This window comes from Saccopteryx leptura, chromosome 2 (genome assembly GCF_036850995.1).
Source record: "Saccopteryx leptura isolate mSacLep1 chromosome 2, mSacLep1_pri_phased_curated, whole genome shotgun sequence".
NCBI lineage: Eukaryota > Metazoa > Chordata > Mammalia > Chiroptera > Emballonuridae > Saccopteryx > Saccopteryx leptura.
In genome coordinates this window covers 252,311,726-252,339,660 of record NC_089504.1, presented here as the reverse complement: position 1 = coordinate 252,339,660, position 27,935 = coordinate 252,311,726, and the positions used below count along the sequence as shown (strand labels likewise).

Here is a 27,935-nt window from a genome sequence, read left to right as displayed (position 1 = left end):
GTTTCATTTCAGAGATTCACTTGATTCAGGACTACTGGGCAGGAAGTAAAGTTCCTGAAGATTCTCAAGATTAACTGCAGCCTACGGGAGCTCCCCAAGCGCAGCGCAGGCGGACGGGGAGGGCGAGGCTGCAGTGGATGCAGTCAGCAAGGTTTCTGGGAGAGATTATTAGGAAACAGTTCACGGAAAAAGTTAAATATCGGGTATCTTAGAGAATTATTTTACCTTTTGTTGGAAAAATGGGGAAAATGCTGGGCTGTGACAAAAAAATTTTTAAGTTCTAGGCAGATGCTATAGGAGTGGGGTAAACTTGTGCAAAACTAGCCTCAGATGTCGTGTGTATGCATGTAGTGTATATGTATGTACATGCATACGTATACATGTGACTGTGCACATCTGTGCATGCACGTGTGTATGAACTGTGTGTGTCTGTGTGCGAGCAGCACGGCAGGGTGCGAAGGGAGCACAGGGAGGTGCTATTCTAGCTGACTCCATCATATCAACTTCTACAATTTCTGGAGATGGGAAGACAGGCCCTACTTAATTTAAATTTCTCAAGTCCCCTCTCCGTCCGTGCCTGACTCTCAGTGTCTGGACACCTCTAGTCTTCACTAGAGATCGTGATCCTTTTCTTTTCAAGGCACATTTGATCTTTTTGTTTCACACAAAGAAACAGGGAGGGTTGAAAAATATCCCTAAAGTACATTTTAGGAAAGGTTGACCTTGACAAGATAAACTACAAAGCGGGGGAAAAAGAATATCCCTTAGATTTCTTGTAATGCCCTGGTTAAAATTTTAGAATGAAGCCGTTTAGAAGTGTAATTTAAAAAAGACAAAATAAAATAAAAGAATAACTATATTCTGCACTAACTCATTAAAGGAAACACCAAACAGTACTACTGAGAAATAAGGCTAAAAATCTCAAACTCATTTTCTAGGTGGAGCTTTTAAATTAAACTTTTTTCAATAAACTTAAATGATTTCTGAAGTAGGAATAGAAAAGCTAAAAGGAATGAGCAATATAACATTTCTTTTGAACCAATCAAGCCACTGGCTGCGGGAGGGGAAGAGAGAGAGAAGGGGTAGGGAGAGGGGAAGAGAAGCAGATGGCCGCTTCTCATGTGTGCCCTGACCGAAGATCAAACCTGGGATGTCAACACGCCAAAATAAGTGGCCAAATTAGGAAAGGAGCCTAATTCTGATTACAGGTTCCGTCCCTGTTCATCAGCTCCTGCTAGCTTTCCTCCGACAAACAAAAATAACATGTATTCTCTATGTGGGAGAATTCATTATTAGTGAAACATTCTGAGTTACTGGAATCACTGAGCTTCGCTGATGCAAGTCTGCTAATTGACCTCTAGCAACCTGAAGACTTATCACGATAAAGAAAGCAAAGCACAGACACACCATGTCCATGTCCAGTCGCTGCTGGTGAGAAGATAACTCGTGACTCTGTTCAGAAACTCTGCGTCCCCCAGGGAACTTGTCAGCTCAGTGTGGGCAGATACTTACACTGCAGAGAGCAAGGGTGGTCCTGCACCTGTTTCTGTAACTGAGTCCTTTGTTTTTTCAAAGAGATCGGTAATTTCTAAAAAATGCCTGAATATTAGTGCACAACCTTCCAGAAATGTTTAAACGTTGACAGAGGAAGTAGGGCTGGCTCCCTCCTACTCACCTCAAACCATCTAAGCAGGAATTGTTTTCTAGTATATATTTTACATGAGCAATTAATGTTTCACTAATAATGAATTTAAGGAATTCTCCCACATAGAGAATGCATGTTATTTTTGCTTGTTGGAGGAAAGCTAGCAGGAGCTGATGAACAGGGACGGAACCTGTAATCAGAATTAGGCTCTTTTCACAACTTGGCCACTTATTTTGGCGTGCGGACGTCCCAGGTTAATTTGGGGGGTGGGGGTGGATAAGTACTAAATAATAAAATTATCAGATACATTGCTAATCCCAACTCAAAAGCAGAATAAATAATAATAATAATAATAATAAAATTTTTTAAAAAAGGCAGAGTAAAATCCTAAGTACCCATTCTGTCATCCAGACATATGTCCTCCTGGCTATGTGCTCTCTTTCCACATTTTGTCCAAATCCCTGCCTCTAACCCTGCCTCTCAGAGTTATGTATGGAGCCTTAAGAATCTTTGGAAGTCAAGAAAAAAGGGGGGCTTTATTGCCATCTAAATCTGGAAATATCAAATAATATAATATTGGTAAGACTAGACTTAAATGTGTTTATCCCCTACACAAAGATTCATAATCTATGGTGCAATGATGTAAAAACATTTTTGTACTTTTTTATTTTTTTTTTTATTTTCCCAAAGCTAGAAACAGGGAGAGACAGTCAGACTCCCGCATGCGCCCCACCGGGATCCACCCGGCACGCCCACCAGGGGGCGATGCTCTGCCCACCATGGGGCGATGATCTGCCCCTCCGGGGGCGTCGCTCTACCGCGACCAGAGCCACTCTAGCGCCTGGGGCAGAGGCCAAGGAGCCATCCCCAGCAATTGGGCCATCTTTGCTCCAACGGAGCCTCGGCTGCGGGAGAGGAAGAGAGAGACAGAGAAGAAGGAGAGGGGGAGGGGTGGAGAAGTAGATGGGCGCTTCTCCTGTGTGCCCTGGCCAGGAACCGAACCCGGGACTTCTGCACGCCAGGCCGACGCTCTACCACTGAGCCAACCGGCCAGGGCCTGTATCTTTTAAACAATTGAAACCCACATGTACATTTATTTTTTTTCTTCCTTTTTTTCTCAAGAGTGAGGCAGGGAGAGAGAGGCAGGAACATCCAGCTGTTCCTGCGTGTGCCCTGACTGGGGAATCGAACTGGCAACCTCCGAGTTCTGGGAGGACACTCCAACCAACCGAGCTATCTGGCCAGGGCCTAATATTTTTTTTATTGATTGATTGAATTTTAGAGAGAGAGATGAAGGGAGAGAGAGGGAAGGGAAAGGGAAGCATTCGTTGTTCCACGCAGACATGCATTTATTGGGTGCTTCCCATGTGTGCCCTGATCAGGGATTGAACCTACCACCTTGTTTCAGGACAGCGCTCTAGCCCACTGAGCAACCGGCCAGGATCCACATGTACATTTTAATAATTTCACTGAACTAGTGGATTATGGGTGATTTGTCCCTGTTTATTTTTCAAATTTCTGAGTACTAAAATAGTTCTTTTGAAATTAAAAAATATTTAATATTTATCACAGTTACCTCTTAGTGGTTGAGACCATTTGGTAAGAATTCTGTATAAACATGAAAACCTCATAAAGACTATTTTAAAAATGTTCCCTTGAACAACCAAAGAACTTATAAACAATTCAGTCATTTTTAAAAACTTGAAGTTTAAAATTGAGCCTCTTTTACATCATTCAAATGCTTAAGGTATTTCACTCAGTTCGAAAGCCAGCTCTACCAATTTCAGTTTCCAATCAAATCTGATAGTAACTTTCATGAATTACAAAAAGAATTTAAACTAAATTTCTTTAATTCCAAAATGAGTTTTTAAAACTATGTAAGAGCAAATATAAAAACATACACTTGTGATTGTGTATTCACCTCTTTTTTAAAGGAACAGAAATGGGTATTCAAGTACTAAGAACAGGCAAATAGATCCCATGTCTGATACCAGTTCGTAAGGTAGGTTTATTATAAAAGCTTTTGTAACCGTTTGCAAGAAAGGGAGAATCACAATGGCTTAGATTTTTCAGAAATAAAGACTTTATAAATTGTGCTGTATGCCAGCACAATTTAGCATGATATAGTGTTACAACAGAGAGAAAAACACAAATGCCAAATATCTAACTACAAAGGACATGCATATTTTTCTTAGTCAAAGGCATGCCAGGGTATGAGAAACAATTTATTTCAATCTGGCATAGGATTTGACATCTTAAGGGTAAAAGGAACAAGCAAATGATGACGGTTAAATTAGGAATGGAAGATACTTTAAATCTCAGAGAATTAACTGTGGTTGAAAACTAAGCACGCAGGGGCGTCCCTCATGGTGTCCACCATCCACTGTGTGCAGTTAAGGCAGCTGCCAGGTGGCTGCAGTGTCTCTCATCTGAATGACAGATAACGAGGGACGTGGAGACCGCTCCTGAGGAGGGTATCAAATGCAAACAGAGCTCTTTCTATCAGGTTATATGTCTTCTTGGTTTTTAAGGGAAGATTTGAAAGACTCAGGCTTTTTAAGAACTTTAACAAAAGACTGTCTCCAGTTCAATTCCTGGTCAGGGCACACAGGAGGAGTGACCATCTGCTTTTCCACCCCACCCCTCTTTCTCTCTTTCTCTCTCTCTCTTCTCCCCTCCTGAAGCCATAGCTCTATTGGTTAAAGAAACTTGGCCCTGGGGGATGAGGATGACTCCATGGCCTCCCCTCAGGCGCTAAAATAGCTTGGTTGCCAAGCAATGGAGCATCGGCCCCAGAAGGGCAGAGCATCACTCCATAGGGGGTTTGCCAGATGGATCCCCAGCTGGGGCATATGCAGGAGTCTGTCTCTCTGCCTCCCCTGCTCTCACTTAATTAGAAAGAAAAAAAAGTTTAACAGAAGAATAAACTTGTTTTACCATGGTATCATTTTGTAGGACTTTACTTTGAAAATAAAGTTTCTACTAAACCAGTTTACAAATCTTTCTAATCTCTATAGATTTGAATAGACAAATATTCACCTCCATTTTAATAAGTATGCGGTACATTTTCTAGATATAACTATAGATAAAAGACAAAAACAAAGGTGATTGACACAGAATTTTAGGTCTGCAGTCAATTCATCTTAATAGTCTCTCCACTGCTTCAAGTGAGACAAGAAAAATAAAAAAGGAAATGAAATGTCAGGAATCACTGGGCACATCTGGCATACACAGACACCACCTCAGAAAAACCAGCCACTCACCAGTGATGGGGTGCAGTTCAAACTCAGAAATATTTCTTTTTTAAAAACATGCAGGAGAAAACACCTCTGCTTCAAATTTAAACAGTCTTTATTCATTTCTTTTTTACAGAGACAGAGAGTGAGTCAGAGAGAGGGATAGACAGGGACAGACAGACAAGAATGGAGAGAGATGAGAAGCATCAGTCATTATTAGTTTTTCATTGTACGTTGCAACACCTTAGTTGTTCATTGATTGCTTTCTCATATGTGCTTTGACTGCGGGCCTTCAGCAGACCAAGTAACCCCTTGCTGGAGCCAGTAACCTTAGGTTCAAGCTGGTGGGCTTTTCCTCAAACCAGATGAGCCCACATTCAAGCTGGCGACCTCAGGGTCTCGAACCTGGGTCCTCTGCATCCCAGTCTAATGCTCTATCCACTGCGCCACCGACTGGTCAGGCGAAATTTAAACAGTCTTTGCTATGAATAGAAAATGTTCTTATTGCAGCATTTACAGTCAAGCCTGTCGATCAAGGTTTGCTGAATTGCACCCTCAGCGCTGTTGAAGCGCAACCCTAAAGAGTCTCATTCAAGTGACTTCACTTATCAAATGGGCCAATGGGGGGAGGAAGGTCAGGCTCAAGTAAAAGAAGGAATAAAACAACCATGTTATGATGCTACCAACAGCAACATCTATAGACATCATTTCATTTACAGGAAAGACTATATGCTTACAAAGATATGGCAAAAAGGGGGAAAAGGTAGAATTACACCGGCCATTGAGCTCTGACAGCTTCTGCGGGAAGGAGGTGCATACCAGGTCCTCAGTCACCTAGGCGATGCAGGCGCAGAACAAGTCCATCTTCCCCTGCATGTCCTGCGCCAGCGGCAGCGGGGGGGCCACCACGCCCGCACAGTGTCGCCACGATGCAGACCCCTGTCCACCAGCTATGGCCAACAGGCCGCTTCCGCCGACAACAGCCACAGTCACCGAAAGTGACGAAAGTGAAGTCGCCCCGGGGGGCCCACGCTGCTGGGCATGTGTGTCACCTGACAGGGGCAGAGCCTAATGCTTGGAAATACTTGTTTACATAGGTTTCTATGAGGTTGGGAGAAACCTAGTGGCTGAGCCTGAACCTGGATGGCCCCCAGGTAGCAGGGGTCTGAGATGGCCTGCGGCCCCAGGAATCGCGGACCCTGCAGGGGGACGGCACCACCCCCTGGGCAATCCCGTGGCCACGCGAGGTTGCAAGGGGCCCTGAGCGCCGGCTCACGGCGCCGCCGTCAGAGGGCAAGCAGAGGATTCAACACAAACCAACCGTCAGCAGTTTTCCACGCAGACCTTGCCTGGCAGCCGGGACAAGCACCGCAGGCAGGTGCTGAAAGGGGCGTTCCAGGACCCCAGGGCCAAGGGCCACGTCCCAGAGCGCAGGGGAAACAAGGGCACGGCCACCCTGGCAGAGATGGGCATTCTGAGCAGAACCCCGCTGGCAGCGGCCACGTCTTCACGAGTTCATGTTACAGGTGACCCACCAGGTCCTAGATGCTGGGCTTTTCCAGCATAAAGCCCCCTCATTCACAGAATTCCTGGACAAACACTCTTTTGGGTCAGACCTCTCAACCGCACTTCTCCACGTGGAGTCCATGGGTTCCCTGGAATGATGTATGCATCTTCATTTCAATGCCGAAACAACAGACGTGAGCGCACCTGGGGTCACACTGTACCAACCGTGCAACCTCAGGGCAGCAGTCGCACCTTGGATGACGCGGTGGCACCAAGCACCACTACTGGAAGGGTGAGACGGGGGCCTGACAGGCACGTTGTCCTTGCCCTCCTCCCAAACAACCGTTCATCAGAAAACAAAGCTTTCCTTCGGGGTTCAGAGCAGGCCGGCACCCCAGTATCACAGCTGTGACTCTCACAGAAACGTGATGTCTCACAACTTCATGCTGCTGATTTGAATTTCATCTGGGTAATATTATTTCTATTTAACTTGTACAATTATTTACTTTTGTAGTTGTAAAACTTGGAAGATAAGATGTTTCAAGTTTGACATTTATATGTACTTAAACATAAATCAATGCCAGAGAATTTTCTCCTTTCAAAGTCCTTTTTCAATGTCTTGTGCAAAGAGTGACAACGTTTTCTTCCTGGAAGGCAGGTCTGCTCATACTTCTGTCTTCTGCCAGCGATGGACTGGTCCACAGTTGCTCCCGATGGGGTCCTGCTCTGTTCCGCTGGCAGGTGCCCACCTCTCTATGCAATGTGTGGGCCTCATCTTCCTCCCACTCTCCACCCTCTACGATCAACTCAGGAAAACCTCCCCGATAACACCCTCTCTTTCCCAGATGAAGTTAGTGCTCAGCAGAAATTAGAGGACAATATCTACCTCATAAAGCTGTCATGGGGTTAAATAAGGTACTTACATAAAACGCCTAGGATGGTAAGTGCTTCATAAATAGTAGTCATTTTGTTGGTAATCTCAGAGCATGTTTCTTTTATAGTTCCTATCACGGGGTTGTAATTTTTTTTTTATTTACAAATCACTTTTCTCCACTATAATAAATTCCTTTGAGGACAAGGATTTCAGCTTATTCATTTTTATATATAGTATTCTGTGGTAGTGCAGTGCCTAGTAATAATAAATGTTGAGTGAACACATACTGAGTGAATCAATGAATAATGAAGGAAAATCAGATAAAATTTATCAGGCCCTTACTACCCAAAGAGACAGGACTCTCAGAGCAACTTTTTCTTTCTTTCCCTAAAAAGTTGCTGAACTGTGCTATATCCTACAAAAATCCATTTTGAAGATCTAACAGCAGTCTTCTGGGCTGAACTCTTGAGATTTATACAAGAGAGGTAGGGAATGCAGTTCTTTTTTCTCCCACCAACAGCACGCAGAGTTTCACATTCTGCTTTTGACTGTGGTAACACGCCAGCGTTCTACTAGTCATAGTGCTGCTTGGTTCTAAAAACAGCCATAACAACCTAACTAACTGGAGTTGGCCGACAGAACATGAGTTACGCAGTGCTGTGTGTCTATGCAAAATGAACAGAGCAGGGAGTATACCAGAGGGGTCCACACAAGGAATGAGGGTGATACTACCCCAACTCATGCCCCTACTGTTTACTGATAGCTTCTTGTTAGTATGGGATTTATTTTATTTGGCAAAAATACGAGATTTCCAACGGACTGAGAGAGGAAGATGTAAAAAAATGCCTAAGCTCAAAACTCTACAAGCTGAATAATAATCTTGTGCTGCATCGACCAGCTCCCCAGGGGCTGGTGCAAGCTGCAAACCACTTCAGAATTACAGATTTCATGAGAAACAGACTTGACTGCTACAAGTAAAGTAGTGGTTAACTGAAAATTTTACTCCACCGTAGTCACTTCCACTTATAAATGTTAAATTCCCTAGTCAGGGCTCAATTTTTAGATCCATATACAAAATATGTATGATGAGTTTCTAATTCCTCTAAATAAGTTCACCAGCAACAGTAATAGTCAAAAGAGGAAAAAAAGAAGAATTTATGCTTCACCCTGAAAAAATACCCTTTCTCAATAGCTGTGTAAAACGACTGTCCTCTTTGATTTTCTTCTGAACACATACCACAAACTGAATTTCTCTTCCATATTTATCTGTGTCTCAGCTGTATCTGCCTCTAGAACATACAGGGCTTTGTTTGTTTAGCAATAGATGATTTTTTTTTCAGTGACAACAGCCTGGAATATAAAACTCAAATTATTTTGTTGGATAACTGACAGTAGAATTGATTAAATCTCTTGATAGAACAAAAATCTCTGATGATAGCTGCATTTAGAAGAACTTTTTGTAATATAAAAGTAAAGCAATTATTAAAAATAACAGCATGAACACAGTTTTTGGATAATTCTTAAAAGGTCTAAAGAAAGAAATCTTTTATGCTCTGAAGATATCTCATATTTGTATTTTCTCTTAAAGAGCAACAATAGAGGCATTACTTGTTTTAAAACTCTGGACTTTGGTATTAATTACTACCACGTACCTTCTCAATGTAGAACTGTTTCAAGGTAAAATTAAGATTCACATTTTGGAAGATGGAAAATATGGAAAATATGCCTTTTTAGATTAATATTTTAATTTTAAACTCACATCAACTACATAAAAATAAAATACAAAAACTACTAATAAAACCAATTGAGCCTGAACTTGTTTGGATTCTAATAACTATTTTGATTAAGAAGACACTATATTAGCCCTGGCCGGTTGGCTCAGCGGTAGAGCGTCGGCCTAGCGTGCGGAGGACCAGGGTTCGATTCCCGGCCAGGGCACACAGGAGAAGCGCCCATTTGCTTCTCCACCCCTCCGCCGCGCCTTCCTCTCTGTCTCTTCCCCTCCCGCAGCCAAGGCTCCATTGGAGCAAAGATGGCCCGGGCGCTGGGGATGGCTCCTTGGCCTCTGCCCCAGGTGCTAGAGTGGCTCTGGTCACAACATGGCGACGCCCAGGATGGGCAGAGCATCGCCCCCTGGTGGGCAGAGCGTCGCCCCTGGTGGGCGTGCCGGGTGGATCCCGGTCGGGCGCATGCGGGAGTCTGACTGTCTCTCCCTGTTTCCAGCTTCAGAAAAATGAAAAAGAAAAAAAAAAAAAAAAGAAGACACTATATTCTCCTTAATCTAAGTGGAACACAAAACTGGCAAAAATATCCTAGGAGGATAATAGCTTTAAAATAATCAGCAATCATGTATGCATAAATTACACTGATCATTTTTTCTATATGAGAAAGTACTAAAAAATAAGCAATATAAACTTTGTAACTAAAAAGTTGACCCCAAAGCCTCAAAATTTAGTGAAGTTGTTTCATCAAAACAGAGGTTACTTTATAATCCAAATTCACATTATTTTATCATTAATTTTTTATCTTAATAACCTATGGACTCTGGGCCACAGATGGGAAGAGCATCAGCCCTAGAGACGGGTTGCTGGGCGGATCCTGGTTGGAGTACATGCAGGAGTCTGTCTATCTCCCCTCCTCTCACTTAAGTAAAAAAATTTTTAAATTAATAAATAATAATAATAACCTATGGACTCTGATATATAAAAATGTCAGGTACTAGGCTTTATTTAAAAACAAGAAACAAGGAACACAAGCTTGTTAAAGTACACCGACAATGACTAAACTCAAGCTGATGTAATTGTTTTTAAATCTGTACATGATTAGGTGTACATGGTATTAACACTTACAGAAAACAAGACCGGCTTTATGCTACCAGTAAAATAACATTTACGACATTTTATGGATGAACGCAAGCACGTTAGTCACATGGCCCCTCTGCTATCACTACAGGAAAGTCAGGTTGAAGATGACAGCGGACAGCACTGACGCTGGTCCAAACCAATGTGAACAGACCCTGAAAACTGCAAGAGACCTGGCTGCTGCTCTGTGTTCTGGGTGTCATCTCAGTCTCTACAGACATCATGTTCAATGCACACTGAATTAGAATCAATACAGGAAATACTTAGAAGTAACATGAGATGATAGATCACTGAGAGACTCTGGCTATTTTTTTGTTTGAAAGAGCCCCTCCTTTCAAATTTATGATTCCATTTCTCCTAAAGGGAAAGATGGGTAGGCCTAAGTTACCTATACTAAGCCTTCATAAACCTAGTTCAGTAATAGGTACTAATGTAAAAGCCACCGCTGTAAAATCTTGCAGATTTCACACTCCTTCCAAAAGTGCTAATTTTCTGTCTGTTGATGGATAAGGAAAACAATGACATGAAGATGAGTCTTGATGGCGAGTTAGGGGAAGCATCCAGGATGACTCTGCCACATCTGATGAAAAACAAGCACTGTCCCTTGTCCCATCCGTCTGCGGTTGCTTGAAACTGTAGCCACAGGGTGTAGAGGGCCACCCCCGGCCAGCCCAGAAATAGGCTCGTATGTATTGAACACCTACTGTGCTAAATACTGTGCTAAAGTTTGATCATTAAAACTTCTTATCCTATGGAGAAAGAGGTGGCTACTGAAACTACTGTATTCTGAAAAGTTTCCCTGCCGTCTCCAAATCTGTAAGCAGCAGAGAATGCTGCTTGAAAACCAGACTCATCAGGTCCACAGCCGTTGCCTACATGACTCCCTACAGAAAAAGCTGTATCAGCCCCTAATGCTATTTTCTCAACTAAACCAGAAAGCAGTGACTCACAGCTGAGTGGGAAAACGTTTTTCCTCATTCTGAATAAGGCTACACAATTCCACAGGGTAAACTCTCTCTACCCCGGCTGTGTCTGCTCTTTAAGCTAACGCCTATACTGTGTGTGTGCGCGCTCGTGCATACATGCATATAAGTACACATACATACATGATACATATATTTTTAAGAGATTAATTCTAGGGTCTAATTCTCTTTCACTAAATAATAAAAAAACAAATAAGCAAACAAACAAACAAAACGCCAGCAGATTAGACAAAGAGTAGCAGAGAGTTCTAATAGAACCTGATTTCCTGCCTCTCCTGTCACCACAGCGTGATCGATGGAGGCACATGTTGTGTGTTTATTTCATCTGGGCTCCAGAATCTTGGTTTGGCAATATCTTCACTACCCATTACATTTTTGCTATAATTATCTACAGTATATGTTATGTTTCCAAAGAGTGTATAAATATCATTTCACTGGTTAAGTAGAAAGACTAGAAAATTTGAGGTTGAAGAAGTTCAACCACAAGATACTGTTTTAAGAAGTTCCAGCAAAATATACAACCTAACAAAAAAGGTAAGGCACCAAAACCTGACAGCCTAGTATACCTCTTATACTTCACTTTACTCTAAATCTTCCAGCAAAAACTATTGGATGCAAACACAGTGTTAAATGTCATACAATACTGGATACCCATATGCAAAAAAATGAACTTTGATCCATCCCTGCTACATATACAAAAATTAACTCAATACAAATCTCAGACTGACATGTTAAACCTAAAACTAAAAAAATTTCAGAAGTGAGAAAATCTTTGTGATCTTGGGTTAGACAAAGATTTCTTAGACAACAAAAACACAATCCATAAAAGAAAAAGCTGATAAATTGGACTTCATCAAAACTAAGAATTTCTGGCCCTGGCCGGTTGGCTCAGCGGTAGAGCGTCGGCCTGGCATGCGGGGGACCCGGGTTCGATTCCCGGCCAGGGCACATAGGAGAAGCACTCATTTGCTTCTCCACCCCCCCCCTTCCTTCCTCTCTGTCTCTCTCTTCCCCTCCCGCAGCCAAGGCTCCACTGGAGCAAAGATGGCCCGGGCGCTGGGGATGGCTCCTTGGCCTCTTCCTCAGGCGCTAGAGTGGCTCTGGTCGCGGCAGAGCGACGCCCCCTGGTGGGCAGAGCGTCGCCCCTGGTGGGCGTGCCGGGTGGATCCCGGTCGGGCGCATTCGGGAGTCTGACTATCTCTCCCCGTTTCCAGCTTCAGAAAAATACAACAAACAAACAAACAAAAAAAAACACTAAGAATTTCTACTCTTTGAAAAACACAAGATAAGAAACTGAAAAAACAAGCAACAGAGTACGATAAAATCTCTCCATACCACGGATGTGACAAAGGACTCCTATCCAGGGTATATGAAGAACTCTCAAGTCAATTATGAGAAAACAAACAACCCAGTTAAAATGGGCAGAAGATGTGAACAGACATTTCACCAAAGAAGAGATATTGACAGTCAATAAGCCCGTGAAAAGATGGTTAAAACTGTTAGTCACCCCGAAAGTGTGAATGAAAGCCCTGAGACAGCATTACACTCCTCTGAGAAAGGCTGACGTGGATAAGATCGGCCTGTCCGGCGCTAGTGAGGACGAAGGGGATCTGGGGTGTGAAATAGCGTGGCCACATTGGAAAACTGGCAGCTTCTTAAATGCTGAGCACACATCTACGCTGTAACCACGCTGATCTACCCCGGGCATTTACACAAGAGCAAGGGGCATGTGTTCTATGAAGCCCCCCACACAGACATTCACAGCAGCTTTTATCTGCAGCAGCCCAAGTGGAAGGTGAGTAATCCACGTCCCCCTCGGACACCACGCAGCTGAGGAACGAGCCCCTGATAATAGCAACGGAGTGAATCTCACAATTGTGCTACAACAAAAAAATAAATAATGTATGATTCCTTCGTACAAAAGTATTTTTAAAAATGTAAACAATTTAGAGTAACAGAAAGATCAGTGGTCACCAGGTGACAGGAGAGAGCTGGGAAGGACGGCAAGCTGATTATCCTGACTATGGTGGTGACCTCACCGATTCAGATACAGGTCCAAACTGATCAATGGACAGTTAAGTATGTGCAGTTTCCTATATGTCAATAATACCTCAATAAAACTGTTAAAAAAAAACACCAAAAAAAAACAACTAACCTGGCCCCAGTCAGGTGGCTCAGTGGATAAAGCATCATCACAGTGCGCCACACTGTGGGTCCGATCCCAGGTCAGGGCACACATGAGAAGTGACCAAGGAGTACACAATGGAAAAATTATATTAAAAAAAACAATTCAAACAGTAGAGAGGCAACTCAAAAAATTTAAAGTAGAGCTACCATGTAATCAAGTAACCCCACTTCTGGGGGGAATACACGTGACGGAAATGAAATCACTATCTCGAACCACATTTTAGAAACGCAACCAGTCTCCTTTAGGAACTTAAAAGTAAACATCTGACACCAACTCCAAGACAGACTCACTCTTAACAGAATCAGTCACTGAATTTCTTTCAAAAATAAATGGAATCAGAAGAGAAATACCTTTAACCTTCAACTCAATAACAGAGGCCTGGTTATTCTGAATGATATATTTTAGTTTTATTTCTAGGCATATTATAACCCGGCATAGAGGACTATGAAGATTTAACCGTTTATGCTGACAGCTTTTCCTGAACACCTTCCATGATCAAAATAAACAGTGTGTGGAAGATGAGGTGCTGGCCCAGCCCCGTCCACCCAGGACACCACAGACACATTCCAGAAGGGCCACTGTAAACACGGAGCAGGTTCTGCTGTGCCGATTCATTCTAGAGCTTAGGAGGATGCCGTAGTCTGTTCAGCATCCTCACTGAAAGACAGCCGTCTCTGTCCGTGTACAGAGAGAGCCCTTACTGGGTGCACCACTTCACGCAGATAGCACCCAGCCTTTAGAAAAATGCAGGTGAATTGAAAGCACGGTTTTTCAAAGGCCGATTCCTAGGTTTGCCATTAGACGTGGATGGCCCTGATGCTATGGCGATGGTATAGATTCATTTGTGGTTCCTTCCCTTGGTGCTTGCTGAACACCTGCTCTCAGCCTGGCTCCACGCTGGGTATTGGGGACAGGGTGGTGAAGCCCTCAGGGTACGTAAGGCCCAGCAGAGGAAATTAAGCAGCACTCCTGCGATTATTAGTTAGACAGACACCACCCTCCCAGGCTTAGCTAACCTGAGCGTCATCACGCCGGCTCCAGTGTGATTCCCGTGCTGTGAACTCGGAGCCCACCCGCAACAAGCTCTTTATAGCTTAGCATCAATGCTTGGAAATAAATGTCACACAACTAAACACCAAGTAAGTGTCAGTGTTCAGACTGGCTGATGGTGTCAAAGTTAAACACATCAGAGTCCAAAACGAACAAGTCGCCACATGTGGGGGAGGGGAGGAAATGACACAGTGTTCAGACCTTCATCCCCAGTCAGATCATAAATCATCAACTTTTCCTAAGGAGCATAATTGCTGCCTCTTTAATTAAGTTTTGTGACATCACCAAAAAGCTGGCACCAAATTTGGTTGATTTCACAGGCTACTTTGCTAGTTTTCTGACTTTATATAAGGAACAACTCCAAGACCATCTACATATAAATTAAATTAAAAATGGTTCTATTGACTTTTATATTTGTAAAACACGTTACCATTACTGAAAACCAGCCCCTTATGTAAGGTTTAGAAGACTTTTGATGTCTTAAGCAATATTTTAAATATGACTTTATTTTTTTAAATCTGGTTTTAATTCCATAATCTTACTTTTTCTGCAGTCCTACTGCAAACAAACAAACAAAGCTTGTTCTCAGCCTTCCCCAGGCTCCACTTTACACAGAAAGCACTAGTTCAGGTGAGAAACAAACATGATGTGTTTGTTTTCCTTTAACACACCTGTCAGAAGTGCACTGTCTGCAACACTCTTCCTCTTCCACTTACACGACACAAGCACTTCACCTCTATTCCTCCCAGCCTTAGACTCACATGCTGTGTCCAGGCTACCCTCCCGGCCAGGCCAGGTTTGCCAAACCCTTCCATGTTCCTCCCTCCATGTCGTCTCCTAACGGCCCTGATCCCTCGACCGTAACTGCAGTCTCCGGTCACCACCAACCGCCCGGTCTACGCAGAGAATCGGGTCCTCTCCTTTCTCATTCTTAGCAGGCTCTGTGACAGCTGATGCTGCTGACCGCCTCCCTCTGAACTCTTCTCTCTTGACCTCCATGTTTTAAAATAAACAAGCTGCCTTCTTCCTTCTCCGTGGCACAGTGTCCCACCCCTCTGCCCCATCTCTAAATCACTTCCCATGTCCCTGAAGGCAAGTCTTTCCCCCCACGGCTGTGGGCCCCAAGTGCTTGCACTTCCACAGGCTTTGTCTGGAATCTCGTTCTCTTCAAAAAATGAACCTAAAGCAACTCAAGTCGGTTGTGAACAGAGAAATCAATGGAATTAAATTCCAGGGTGAATTCTTGGAAAGCTAAGATGTGTGGATATAGAAGTTCTAGAAGGGTAATACAGAAAGTAATCAGAGACACACAGACCCTGGGGCCAAACTTTCACTTCCAAACAGTGTCAGGCCGCAGAAGTGAGTCAGCCTCTGTCCTCAGGGGCCTCATCCGTAAAGCACCTGCCTCAGAGGGACATGATGGGGATTAAAGACTGACATATTGTAGCACTATAAAAGTGATCATTAAGTAAATTTTAAGGTCATCAGCTAATAAAAAAATCAAACTCATTGACTGGCTGGCCCATCTCGTAACTTGACATTTTGTTGTTTTATTCTGGTTCTTTTTCAAAACCCTTAAAAGTCACTAACCCATTGGACTGAATCACTTTAGTAATTCAAGGAGTTTTAACACTGCAGATTTTTTTAATGTTTTTATTTATTGATTGTAGAGAGAAAATTGGATTTGTTGTTCCACTTATTCATGCATTTATTGGTTGATTCCTGTATGTGCCCTGACGAGGGAATCGAACCGACAACCCTGGCATATGGGGACAATGCTCTAACCATCTGAGCTACCTGGCCGGGGCAACATTACAGATTTCTACAAGGATGGTGTTCACACATACACACACATAGAGAAATACCACAGATTTCTGGAGGTGGAATGAAGCACAAAGTCTATTGCAACTTCATAATTTTACAGATGAGAACCCTAAAGTCGGGAGAGACCATGAGTTCCAAAGTCACAGAGCACAGAGAAAGGGGCTGAGCTGGGGCCAGAATGCAGGTCTCCAACGTCTGCACAGATGAACTATTTAAAAAGCACTGTTCCCTCATGTTCCAGACGTGAGGAAGTGTCTTTCTCAGCACGCAGCTCTGCTTTCAGGACAGGTTTCCTTCTTCGTGACACCAGACCCAAGATTTGATCAGGAGGCCCTGGCCGGTTGGCTCAGTGGTAGAGCGTTGGCCTGGCGTGCAAGGGGTCCCGGGTTCGATTCCTGGCCAGGGCACACAGGAGAAGTGCCCATCTGCTTCTCCACCCCTCCCCCTCTCCTTCCTCTCTGTCTCTCTCTTCCCCTCCCGCAGTGAGGCTCCATTGGAGCAAAGATGGCCCGGGCGCTGGGGATGGCTCCTTGGCCTCTGCCCCAGGCACTAGAGTGGCTCTGGTCGCAACAGAGTGACGCCCCGGAGGGGCAGAGCATCGCCCCCTGGTGGGCAGAGCATCGCCCCCTGGTGGGCGTGCCGGGTGGATCCTGGTCGGGCGCATGCGGGAGTCTGTCTGACTGTCTCTCCCCGTTTCCAGCTTCAGAAAAATACAAAAAAAAAAAAAAAAAGATTTGATCAGGAAATGATCAACACTTGACCTTTCTCCAGGGATTCGGAGTCTATCAGGAATGACCGCACTTTGTAGCTAGTTCATTGTTACTCAAATTACAAAGTAATTTTAAACATCCACCAAGGAAAATTTCTTTCTTTGTTTCTGCAAACCCCAGCTTTCATAACCTTTTCAGTCCCAGGACACAAAAATACAGTGAAAGGGCACAAATAAACGGAACTGATACACCAGTGTCTCCTAGGATGACTCAGTAGTCGGCAGCAACCTGCACCAGACCCCGCAGGAAGACCAAAGGGAACAGACAGACTCACCCCGAAAGCAAGCAACTTGAAGGAGGACTGCCAGACATGCAGATGAAGACCACATCACAGGAGCACGGGGACAGGGACCTGCACAACCATCCTGACTCAGGCGGATGGGACCTTCCTGAGAAACCTGGATCTCATGCCACTTGCCAGCTGTCCATCCTTTGTGCCACAGGCATTCTCTACACCAGTTTAGTTAGAACACTGAAAAGCATTTTCAAACACACAAGTCATTTTAGACTTTGCAATTGAAAAGTCCAAATAATAGACTTATTTTTTGTTGTTACTAGCAGTCTGTCCCAGAGCCAAGGAACAAATGACTAAATCCCCTAAAACCTCAGCAGTAACTCACATTAACGAGGAGCCTCAGATCAAACAGCGCTCGGCTTGTGGGACTGGCCAGCCACCCACAGACCACTGTGCAGCACTCAAACACGCACATGCTTCACTGCGGGGCGTTCTGGAGCGCGGCTCGCTCACCCTATGACCATTCTGACTAAACTCCTTCCTGATTAAGACACGGCAAAGTTGTTTTTTTTCTAATTGTTTTAAAAAGAAACCAGAAACTCTCACATTCCTATTAATCTGATTCCCTGGTTTGAAATCTGAAGCTATATTATGATCTCGCAGACCATGAAGTTACTCTTTGCTGTTAACGGAAGTGGAACCTAATGAAGGGCTTGACCTACGCTCACACGACAGACAGAGCACGTGTGACCGTCCTGTGGGAGCTCCACAGGCGCCCATACAGCGGCAGCAGGGCGGGCTTGGGAGGAAGAGCGTTCTGTGTACAGTCCTCTAACATGAAGCAGCAGATGGTAAAGAGGTCCCTGCACTGATCAGAGCACCTGTCACTGCTGGGGTCAGCCTCTCACCATTCGTGTCCTCACCAGCCATTTAACCTCTCCTTGCCTCAGCTTTTGTCTACAAACAGCACTAGGAACACTCACTTTACTGGTGTAAGGGCCTAACAGGATCACGTAGGTGAGCGTTACACTGGAGGTGCCGGCCTCTGACGGTAATTAAAGTGGGACAGGTAAAGGACACAGGGAGCCGCTGATGTGATCAGTTAAGGTTACGTGGAGACTCAGACAACGCTGCTCTATTGTTGATAACTTGCTTTAGACCTGAATAAGAGTGTATTTCAAACTAAGTTAAAATGAATTAACAGCTGTCCGAGGGGTGAGGTGTTGGGGAAGTGAATGAAACAGGTGAAGGGGTTAGCAGAGGGAAGGGGGGGAGAAATGGTGAGGAAGGAGACGTGACGTGGGGTGATGAACACACAATACACAGATGATGTATCATAGAATTGTGCACCTGACACTGGTATTTTATTAACCAATGTCACCCCAATAAAGTCAATAAAGATTTAATAAATGAAAAATACTCAAACTCACAAGTCAGAAAGGAAGTACAAATCAAAGAAATAATTTGGTAGCATTTTTTACCTATCAAACTGGGAAGTCTTTTTATCACAATACCTACAGTTTGTGGATTTAAGTAAGATGGGTAGCTTCATATGCAAAATTGGTAAATGAGGGACAATATTAAAATACATGTCAAGAGTCAAAAAATTTAATTAGAAAAAGCCTTCTAAAAGAAGGTTTTTAATAAAGTCTCTTGTCTGAGATAAGACATTTTTTAAAGCAAGTATCTTTCCAAAGTCATATAGTCACATTTTTTTCTCAAGTGAGAGAAAGAATCTGGCTCAAAGGCTGTGGAAGTGTAGATAAGAAAATGGCCAAACTCCAAGACCCATGTGTACTCCCCAGTTGTGGAGGGTCTGTGTCCCTTTTGAGGGAGACTTTCCAACTTATTTCCTTTGATTACTGAGGAAATTCCTCTTCCTCTGAAGATTTTATAAAAAATTATACACAATAGGCAGAAATTTTCAAGAAATAAATGATTACGAAAATAGGCCATTCTTCTAAGCATGTATTAGTATTCATGTAAGCATTTATTCAGGAAATACTATTGCTATTGTGTGACATTAGGTGGCCTCTCATGGGAATAAACTCTTTGAACCAGTAACATCACCATCAACCTTTCTGCACTGAGTGGAGCCTTTCCTATACTTTGTCCAAAGTTTCAAGTTTCTGGCTCGTGGTGCTTGAAGCCTGTGTTCAAGAAAGAAAGCAGTGAGGCCTAACAAGCCACTCCGCACACTTTCCCAAATATGAAAAACTGAGGCTGCCAGCACCTCACAGGTATAGAAACTGACTACACACTTCTCAGGTGTGTAGACATCAGGTGATGTCTTCAGCCCTGAAGCTTCGACTCAGAGACAAAATGAACTGATGCGTCCGGGCACGGACAGGTCACCTCTGAGGGACCTGCAGCTGGAATCCAGCACTGTGTCGGGCATACCTCGATCAGCAAAATAGGTTCAAATTTCTTGAAACAAAGCCGAGGTCCAAATACCCTTTAAATGATGATGGACAACGCTGACCTTTCCTCACTGTGACTTCTCCTGCGGAAGCACAGCTCAAGTGGCTCCGAGAGGCCGCACCGGGCTGAGCGTCGGGTGGAAATACAAAAGCAAGTGACACTTCCTGCTCTTAAGAGGCCTGTGATATAAATGAGAAGACAAGCCTTTGAGATCAACTAGGGACCACACAAGGAAGATTCTGTTCAAGCCCAGCTGTGTAGTGTAACCCACAGTTCAGGAAGGCCACGGGCACAGCACACCACTTCCCAGAAGACAGCCCCAGGCTCACAGAGCAGAACGCACTTCCTAAGACTGGCCCTGTCTCCCTGCTCACAGTCGCATGGTCCATGGGGCCGACAGCCATTCTCCATGTGACGTCATGACTGCACACCACTCAGATGCTCCTGCTGTCGGGGAGTCTGAATGGCTGTGTGTGGAAAAGAAGGAAGTAGAGCCCCTGGGGCTGCTACTGACCACGAACAGTTACAAGGACCACGGCTCGTGCCACCATGAAGTAGGAGACAGGGACACTTCCTGTCCTTCTGCAATCACACAAGACCCGATTACCTGGCCCTGGCCGGTTGGCTCAGTGGTAGAGCGTCGGCCTGGCGTGCAGGAGTCCTGGGTTCGATTCCCGGCCAGGGCACATAGGAGAGGCGCCCATCTGCTTCTCCACCCCTCCCCCTCTCCTTCCTCTCTGTCTCTCTCTTCCCCTCCCTCAGCCGAGGCTCCACTGGAGCAAAGATGGCCCAGGCGCTGGGGATGGCTCCTTGGCCTCTGCCCCAGGAGCTAGAGTGGCTCTGGTCATGACAGAGCGATGCCCCGGATGGGCAGAGCATCGCCCCCTGGTGGGCGTGCCGGGTGGATCCCGGTCAGGCGCATGCGGGAGTCTGTCTGACTGCCTCCCCGTTCCAGCTTCAGAAAAAAAAAAAAAAGACCCAATTACCTGAGGTTACCCTTACAATCCACACAGATGGTACCGTTAATGAGTCTTTCCTAAAAGACCAGGAAGGGGCATGATACCCAAATACAGCAACTTCTCTAGAACCCAGAGCCCAGAAACGGAGAGAAGCATCCCTCGGCAGGCACATCGCTGCAGCTCAGGTCTAGTGTGTGACGTCATGTGTGGCATTGTGTGTGGTGTTGTGTGTGGATTTGAGGCAGATGAGGTGACAGTCTTAATTGTCTGCTTTTGATCTGAGGGACAGGTACTAAAATTAGGATAGAAAAGAAAAAAAAGTGTTCCCCAAGAAGGCATCTATCTTATTTGAAAAAAAAAGAACCCAAAAGAATGGAGATAATGGTGCACTGACCTTGGTCACCACCTGAACCAAGAGAACCTGCTCTCAGGGAAGCTGCCCAGGAGATGCCCACTGCCCCTCCAGCTCTCAGGGGACACCTCAGTGTGCACTGGCATTCTGAACCAGGAGCCGCTCTCCTGCTTCCTTCTCCACACTCGCTCTCATCCTCCGCTACCCGCTCTGATCCTGCTTCACAGGCCTCACGTCCTGAACACACTGTGCTGTGGCCTTTAACCACCTGCTCCCCGCCAAACACAAACACAAAACTGAACTAGGTCTTTTCTTATTAATGGACCAGTTACACCACACTCAAAGTGGCTTGGAAGAGAGGTTATTTTCTACCACCACTGCCCCAAAAAGAGGAGGGAAGAGAAGCTACAACAGGGAGACAAGGTATGAGTCCCTGGAACTGTAGAAAAGGAGTTGAGTAAGTTACATGGGGGGGAGGGTGTGAAACTTCAGGGAGAGTCAAAGGAAGTGGGGCAAGCCTTGTAGGCCCCTGGGGGCGTGAGGACTCCTGCCCTCCTGCTGGGCAAGTCTCCTCTGGGATAGCGCTCAGCAGAGCCCTGAAATGGGGTCAGGGTGCAGGATGGGGTGTGAGGGGCAAGTGTCTGGGTGCAGTTTATTAGGTCCATTAAATATAACAATTAACACTAAGCAGTCCATGACAGCTACTTCAAGAAACATTACTCCTTTCATTTTCATTCTAACAAGAACAAAAGGAACAATCCCGCGTTGAAGAACCAAATTCCTTTCCCATGACACAGTTTATGGTCATTGTGATAAAATTAACTCCTTATCCCAACTGTTGAAACAAGAAAGAGAAAAAGATGTTGTCGCTGACAACTGTTATCTAACGAAGTCCAGGTTCATCCTTAATGTAAAACACCAAGATGTGATCAACAGTAATCAGGAATGAGAGAGGACAGAGTGCCAACAGTTCCCCCAGCAAGAAAAAGGCTGTTTCTACCAGACCATGAAAGTCAGAGGTGGGTCAATAATTCTCCAACAGCACTTTTCACAGCCAACTAATGAGAAATAGCTTTTACAAAGGCAAGAAGCGTATGGTATATATCAAAAAAGAGTACCCTGCCCCGTCCTTTGTAAGAACAGCCCCTTTACAAATACACGTTCTCTTCCCTAGAAAAACACGACCAGACTGACCTCAGCCATGGCCGCAGGACTGGCTCCTCTAACAGACTGTCCTGCTCTGCTGAAAGGGCAGGCAGATGGTCCTGTGCCCAAGCAGTCGGCTCCCTGAGTGTCAGAAACATCCTCCTGGGGTAAATCCCATGTACACACTTCACACATTCGTCCTCCATGCAGCGAGGCTTTCATGGCGCCAGGTCCCATTTCTTAAATTGACTCTTTCTCTCCCTACTGAACAGAATGCTGATTCTCGCCTGCCTGGAGCGGCAAACCGGCTCTCGGCTGCCCCCTGCTGCCAGAGGATGGAGGCTGCAGCCCGAGGCCCAGCTCAGGGATTTACAAAGGCTGCACCCTGCCTGACCTGTGGTGGCACAGTGGGATGGAGCGTCGACCTGGAACACTGAGGTTGCCGGTTCGAGACCTTGGGCTTGCCTGGTCAAGGCACATATGGGAGTTGATGCTTCCAGCTCCTCCCCCTTCTCTCTCTCTCTCCCCTCTCTCTAAAAATCAATGAATAAAATATTTTTTAAAAAAAAGGCTGCACCCTGTTCTTGAGGGAGATGCCATCCCTCAAGAACTCCAAACGTCCCAGCTTATCTGACAGAACCAAAAATATATGAAGTGTCTGACCACCCTCACCTTCAAGGGCCATTTCTCTGTTCTGAAAGTTCTGAGCTCTTAGGTATTTAAGCCTGAGGATGAGAACTGAGTTTCTGAGAATTTCAGTGGTTGTCAGCAATGACAATAAGCAGAGAAGGCACTGTTTACTCTACTGCTGGAATATGCTTATTTATAACCACACCCCTCTACATTCTTTAAAAAAAAGAAAAACCTAGGATACAAAACACCAAGAAATTCTAGCTCATTGATTTGTCCCTGGTTTAACATATAACCATGAAGATGTATTTTCATTTTACAGGAAAAACAGATGAAATAAACAGCGATGTACTTTTTCCATTTGTCTAACGTATAATACTCAGAAGTGCTCGTATGAACCCTGACTTGTGCAGAACCTAGTATCTCACATGCTCTGCACCAGCAGGAACACATGTTTGCTGAAGGAGAGAGAAGGCCAGAACTTCAGACCACAGACCTAAACATCCCGTGACCCCGACACTGACAGGCCCACGGCTCATCCGAAACCTGCATGTGCCACATCAACGTCTCATTCACCGATGGGTCCCTGCCACAAGCCTCAACAGAAAACTTTGTTTCCTTTCTTCTTGGTGGCAAACACAGTGTGGCTACAGGGCTGGCAAACACCAGTAAAGAGCTCGTGTTGTCTAAATTCTAAGTCCCTGCCTGGATCGACCCCAGGTTCTCATTCACAGGCTGCAGCCAGGTCTGCAGGTGCTGCAGCCCAAGACAGCGCCTTACCCCATCCCAACCCCCGCGCCTCTCCACACCCTCTCCTGTTCCAGAGTTCAGCCAGTGCCTTCCACAAGCAGGTGCTCAGAACTGTGTCCTTTATTCTTTCAAAATGCACTCACCCTTCGAAACGACACGACGTAAAACGTGTCTCCCCGTCTGCGGATGGCGTTGAAGAAGTCCTGGTAACTCCGGGGGGAAGGGTAGTACACTTGCAGCTCACTCCCTGAGTTCCTGCTGAGTAGGAAGAAGCAGAGTTCTTTCAGTAGAGAACGTCACACCCTTTCAGGCACACTTCCATTCTAAGCCTGTGTCTGCTTAGGAATCTCAACGGAAATACTAGTAGCATTCTAGTAGTTTTTATAACACTTTGAAAAGCCCAAGGTCGGGCAATTTGTAGAATTCAATTCACTGAAGCTCAACCTCTCACATCTGAATCGAGACAGAAAGCATTCCAGGTAGTCAAGTGCATTGTAGAGCACAGGACATAAGAGGAGCATCAGAGAGCAAACGTCTGCACTGCGCTGCATGGTCTCTCTTCCAGGAGAACAGCCAGCCCTGCCAGGGCGAGTCCCACCTCACAGCTGCCAGAGGGAGGGCTGAGGCCTCGGTGTCCTCGGGGCAACTGCCTGTGAGCAACCCCAGGTTCCTCGCCAACAAGGGGACTGCGCGACTGGGGTCAGCAGTGTGACACGGCACGTGAAGCACCGCAGGGTCCTGTTCCACAGCGGCTGGCCACAGATGTTACAAGTGCCATGACAGAGCCTTGAGAGTACCTCACACCACAGCTTCTCCCAAGAGTCACTCAAATGACATCAACATAGTTCTTTTTTTTTTTTTTTTTTTTTTTTTTTTGTATTTTTCTGAAGCTGGAAACGGGGAGAGATAGTCAGACAGACTCCCGCATGTGCCCGACTGGGATCCACCCGGCACGCCCACCAGGGGGCGATGCTCTGCCAACCAGGGGGCGATGCTCTGCCTCTCTGGGGTGTCGCTCTGCCGCGACCAGAGCCACTCTAGCGCCTGGGGCAGAGGCCAAGGAGCCATCCCCAGCGCCTGGGCCATCTTTGCTCCAATGGAGCCTTGGCTGCGGGAGGGGAAGAGAGAGACAGAGAGGAAGGAGGGGGGGTGGAGAAGCAAATGGGCGCCTCTCCTATGTGCCCTGGCCAGAAATCGAACCTGGGTCCCCCGCACGCCAGGCCGACGCTCTACCGCTGAGCCAACCAGCCAGGGCCAACATAGTTCTTAATAAGGGTCTTTCACTGATTAGCACAGTAAGCCAACACCCACAGGTAAAAGTTAAAGAAGTAATGCTTATTTTTCTCAAAAAAAAAAAAAAGCTTAGATGGTTATTTTCTTGTATGTTCTTTTATGTTTTCAATGAATGTTTTCCCCAATTAATCTTTATTAACTTAAAAGGAGGAAAAAGTGACCAAAAAGGAAATTATAAGTGAGGCACAGGAACTTCCTCTGAAGTGATCCCACTCGCTGCCAGGCCACTTCTGCCGAGAGGGTCTGAATGTACAAGTGGCTATTAGTCACGGCACTCTGGTTTGTGCGCACTGTGCGAGCACGCAGCGCCATTCTCCTACGGCTGTAGCGTTTCCACCAACTGGTCAACAGGCAGCCTTATTCTCTGGGTTCTGTCCAGACACACCTTACTGAATGTGTTCTGGTCATTCACTGGCCCTGAACTCACAGTGACTCGGCCTGATGGAGGTTCACCTGACAAGTGCGCTCTCCACATGGCCACGCAGCCCGCCATCCTAGGCTGGGGAGCACCAGCACTCCAGCACGACGCTGGGGCCATTCTAATAGTGTAATCACCAACAAAAAGCACAGAAATGTGGAAAACCTGGCACTAAACACACCAGGAAGGGACGTGCAGCAGGACGGCAGGGCATGGCCTAAGTAAACCTTGTCTGGGAACAGCTATGCACGTTTCAAGGGACCGTGACAGCACTTTTGAGTATTTTGGCATTACAAATACATGTTAGCAAGTGGGTGGATTCACAAATGCAGAATTCATGAATGGTAAAGGCAAGGTAACTCATTCTGAATTCCTGGGCCGGGCATGGCTGCACCATCTCACCTGATACTGGTGGTCTCTGTGTACTGGACAGCCATGAGCTGGGAACTGGAGCCCTGCTCCAGAGCACCCTGCAAAAACACAAGTGATTTAATGCCATATGAGGGAATTATATGGAGATTTTCTTACACCGATTCATTCTATATTTACATTTACTAAACTCTCATTAAAGTAGTCATACTTTTTTTGTGTGTGTGGCAGAGACAGAGTCAAAGAGAGGGACAGACAGTAAGGAAGAGAGATGAAAAACATCAATTCTTTGTTGCGGCTCCTTAGTTGTTCATTGATTGATTTCTCATATGTGCCTTGACCAGGGGGCTACAGCAGACCGAGTGAGCCCTTGCTCGAGCCAGCTACCTTGGGCTTAAGCTGATGAGCCCTGCTCAAACCAAACGAGCCTGTGCTCAAGTTGGCGACCTCGGGGTCTCGAACCTGGATCCTCCACATCCCAGTCCGACGCTCTATCCACTGCGCCACCGCCTGGTCAGGTAGTAGTCACACTTTTTTCCCTGAGTAGTCTGACATACTAAGTTTATTTAACAACAACACAGAAGTTAGAACTCCTTTGGTCACTTTCCAGGCTGAGAGATGTATCTTATGGAGATTATGACACTTAAGACTCTTCTCATAAAGTTTTCTAAAAAAAAAAAAATAGCCCAAAAGCTTTAGTTCATGTATCACAAGTTTCACGACTGTCACATTATTAAAAATATAACAATTTATGTTTGTCTAAAATAACTATTTTCCCAATGAAAAGTTCCTGAAGTGTGAAAGGTCCATCATGAAGCCAGACCCCATAGCTTTTACTGAGTTAAACACAAAAACCTTCATGCCTAAACACACCTGTGGACTAAGCCATCATTAAAGAGAGCGCTCCTAAACAAGCAAGACTTCCATCCCTAGACTCAGAAATGACAAGGCTATAAAAAACTGTCTTAGAGCCCTGGCCGGTTGGCTCAGCGGTAGAGCGTCGGCCTAGCGTGCGGAGGACCCGGGTTCGATTCCCGGCCAGGGCACATAGGAGAAGCGCCCATTTGCTTCTCCACCCCTCCGCCGCGCTTTCCTCTCTGTCTCTCTCTTCCCCTCCCGCAGCCAAGGCTCCATTGGAGCAAAGATGGCCCGGGCGCTGGGCATGGCTCTGTGGCCTCTGCCTCAGGCGCTAGAGTGGCTCTGGTCGCAACATGGCGACGCCCAGGATGGGCAGAGCATCGCCCCCTGGAGGGCAGAGCACCGCCCCTGGTGGGCGTGCCGGGTGGATCCCGGTCGGGCGCATGCGGGAGTCTGTCTGACTGTTTCTCCCTGTTTCCAGCTTCAGAAAAATGAAAAAAAAAAAAAAAATAAAATAAAAACTGTCTTAGAGAGACATACGGAAACAGAAATTGGACATGCCATTTACTCAGCTAAGATTTATACCAGTTAACAAGGAAACCTCTGAAACAATGGCAATGAGCTTTGGCATCTGTAGCTTTAGGGATTTAGCAAAAGGTCACAATAAAAAATGTAAGTTAGTAACATGAAAATAAGATTTTACATAAAATCTCCCATTGTGCTGTAGATTTGTCCACTTTTCCTTTGACAAAGTTTTGCCGCTTTTTTTGCTTTAGGTATTTCAAAGCTTTGTTATTAGGGAGCCTAGGTATTTAGAATTCTGTCTTCTTAATTAAAGCACTTCCATCACTATGAAATTTCCATCCTCATCTCTTATAATATTCTCTGTCTGGTCTACTCTGTCTAACGTAGCCATACCAGCTTTCTAACGCTTAATGTTTGCATAGTATCACACTTTTTCATCCATTAATTATTCATCTGTGTGTCTTTACATTTAAATTATTTCCTGTAAACAGCATAGAGTTGGGTCTTACCCTTTTAAAAAACCTAGTTTGACAATCCTTCCCCCTTTTTTTTTTAGCGAGAGACAGAAAGACAGGAAGGGAGAGAGATGAGAAGCGGTGACAAGCTCTGTGTGGACAGCAGACAAGCAGAAGACCCTTCTCCTTTCTGACTGAGCAGAAGTTCTTCCCGTCCTTCCGATCCCTCTAACAGCTTCTTGTCCCACATTTCTGACCACTATCCACACTCACTACAGAAAAGATACGCACCCAAGATGCAGAGAAAGGGACAAGACTTTAAACTACAAATCTCCTCCAAATGTTCCAAGGCTCCTCCACCCCTTCCACAGTAAACCATTTATTTATCTAATGAACAGGCAAAGCGACCTATTGAGGTCAAGGGTTGTACTCTAAGTTCATGAGCCCATTTACCAGCTGTGGGACCCTCTGCTCTGCCCTATTCCACTCCTCCCCCACCAGCAAGGGACGCAAGCCCCACAACATGTTACCAAACTTTCAGTTGGCAGGGTTCTGGATAACACTTAGGTCCAGCCAGTACACCAGGC

General features: G+C 45.4%; 1 protein-coding gene across 2 annotated transcripts in view; it reads right to left on the bottom strand.

Annotated features, from left to right (window-relative positions):
• Positions 1-27,935, bottom strand: part of ATF6 (activating transcription factor 6) — a 108,807-nt gene that overhangs the window by 34,482 nt on the left and 46,390 nt on the right. Inside the window, exons 14-15 of one of the 2 annotated variants that reach the window (XM_066371351.1) lie at positions 25,544-25,611; positions 23,574-23,688 (exon numbers count right to left, since the gene is read on the bottom strand). In XM_066371351.1, coding sequence (XP_066227448.1) covers positions 23,574-23,688; positions 25,544-25,611 — 183 coding nt within the window. The remainder of the gene's footprint in view (positions 1-23,573; positions 23,689-25,543; positions 25,612-27,935) is intronic. The other variant, XM_066371350.1, reaches the window with a different exon arrangement.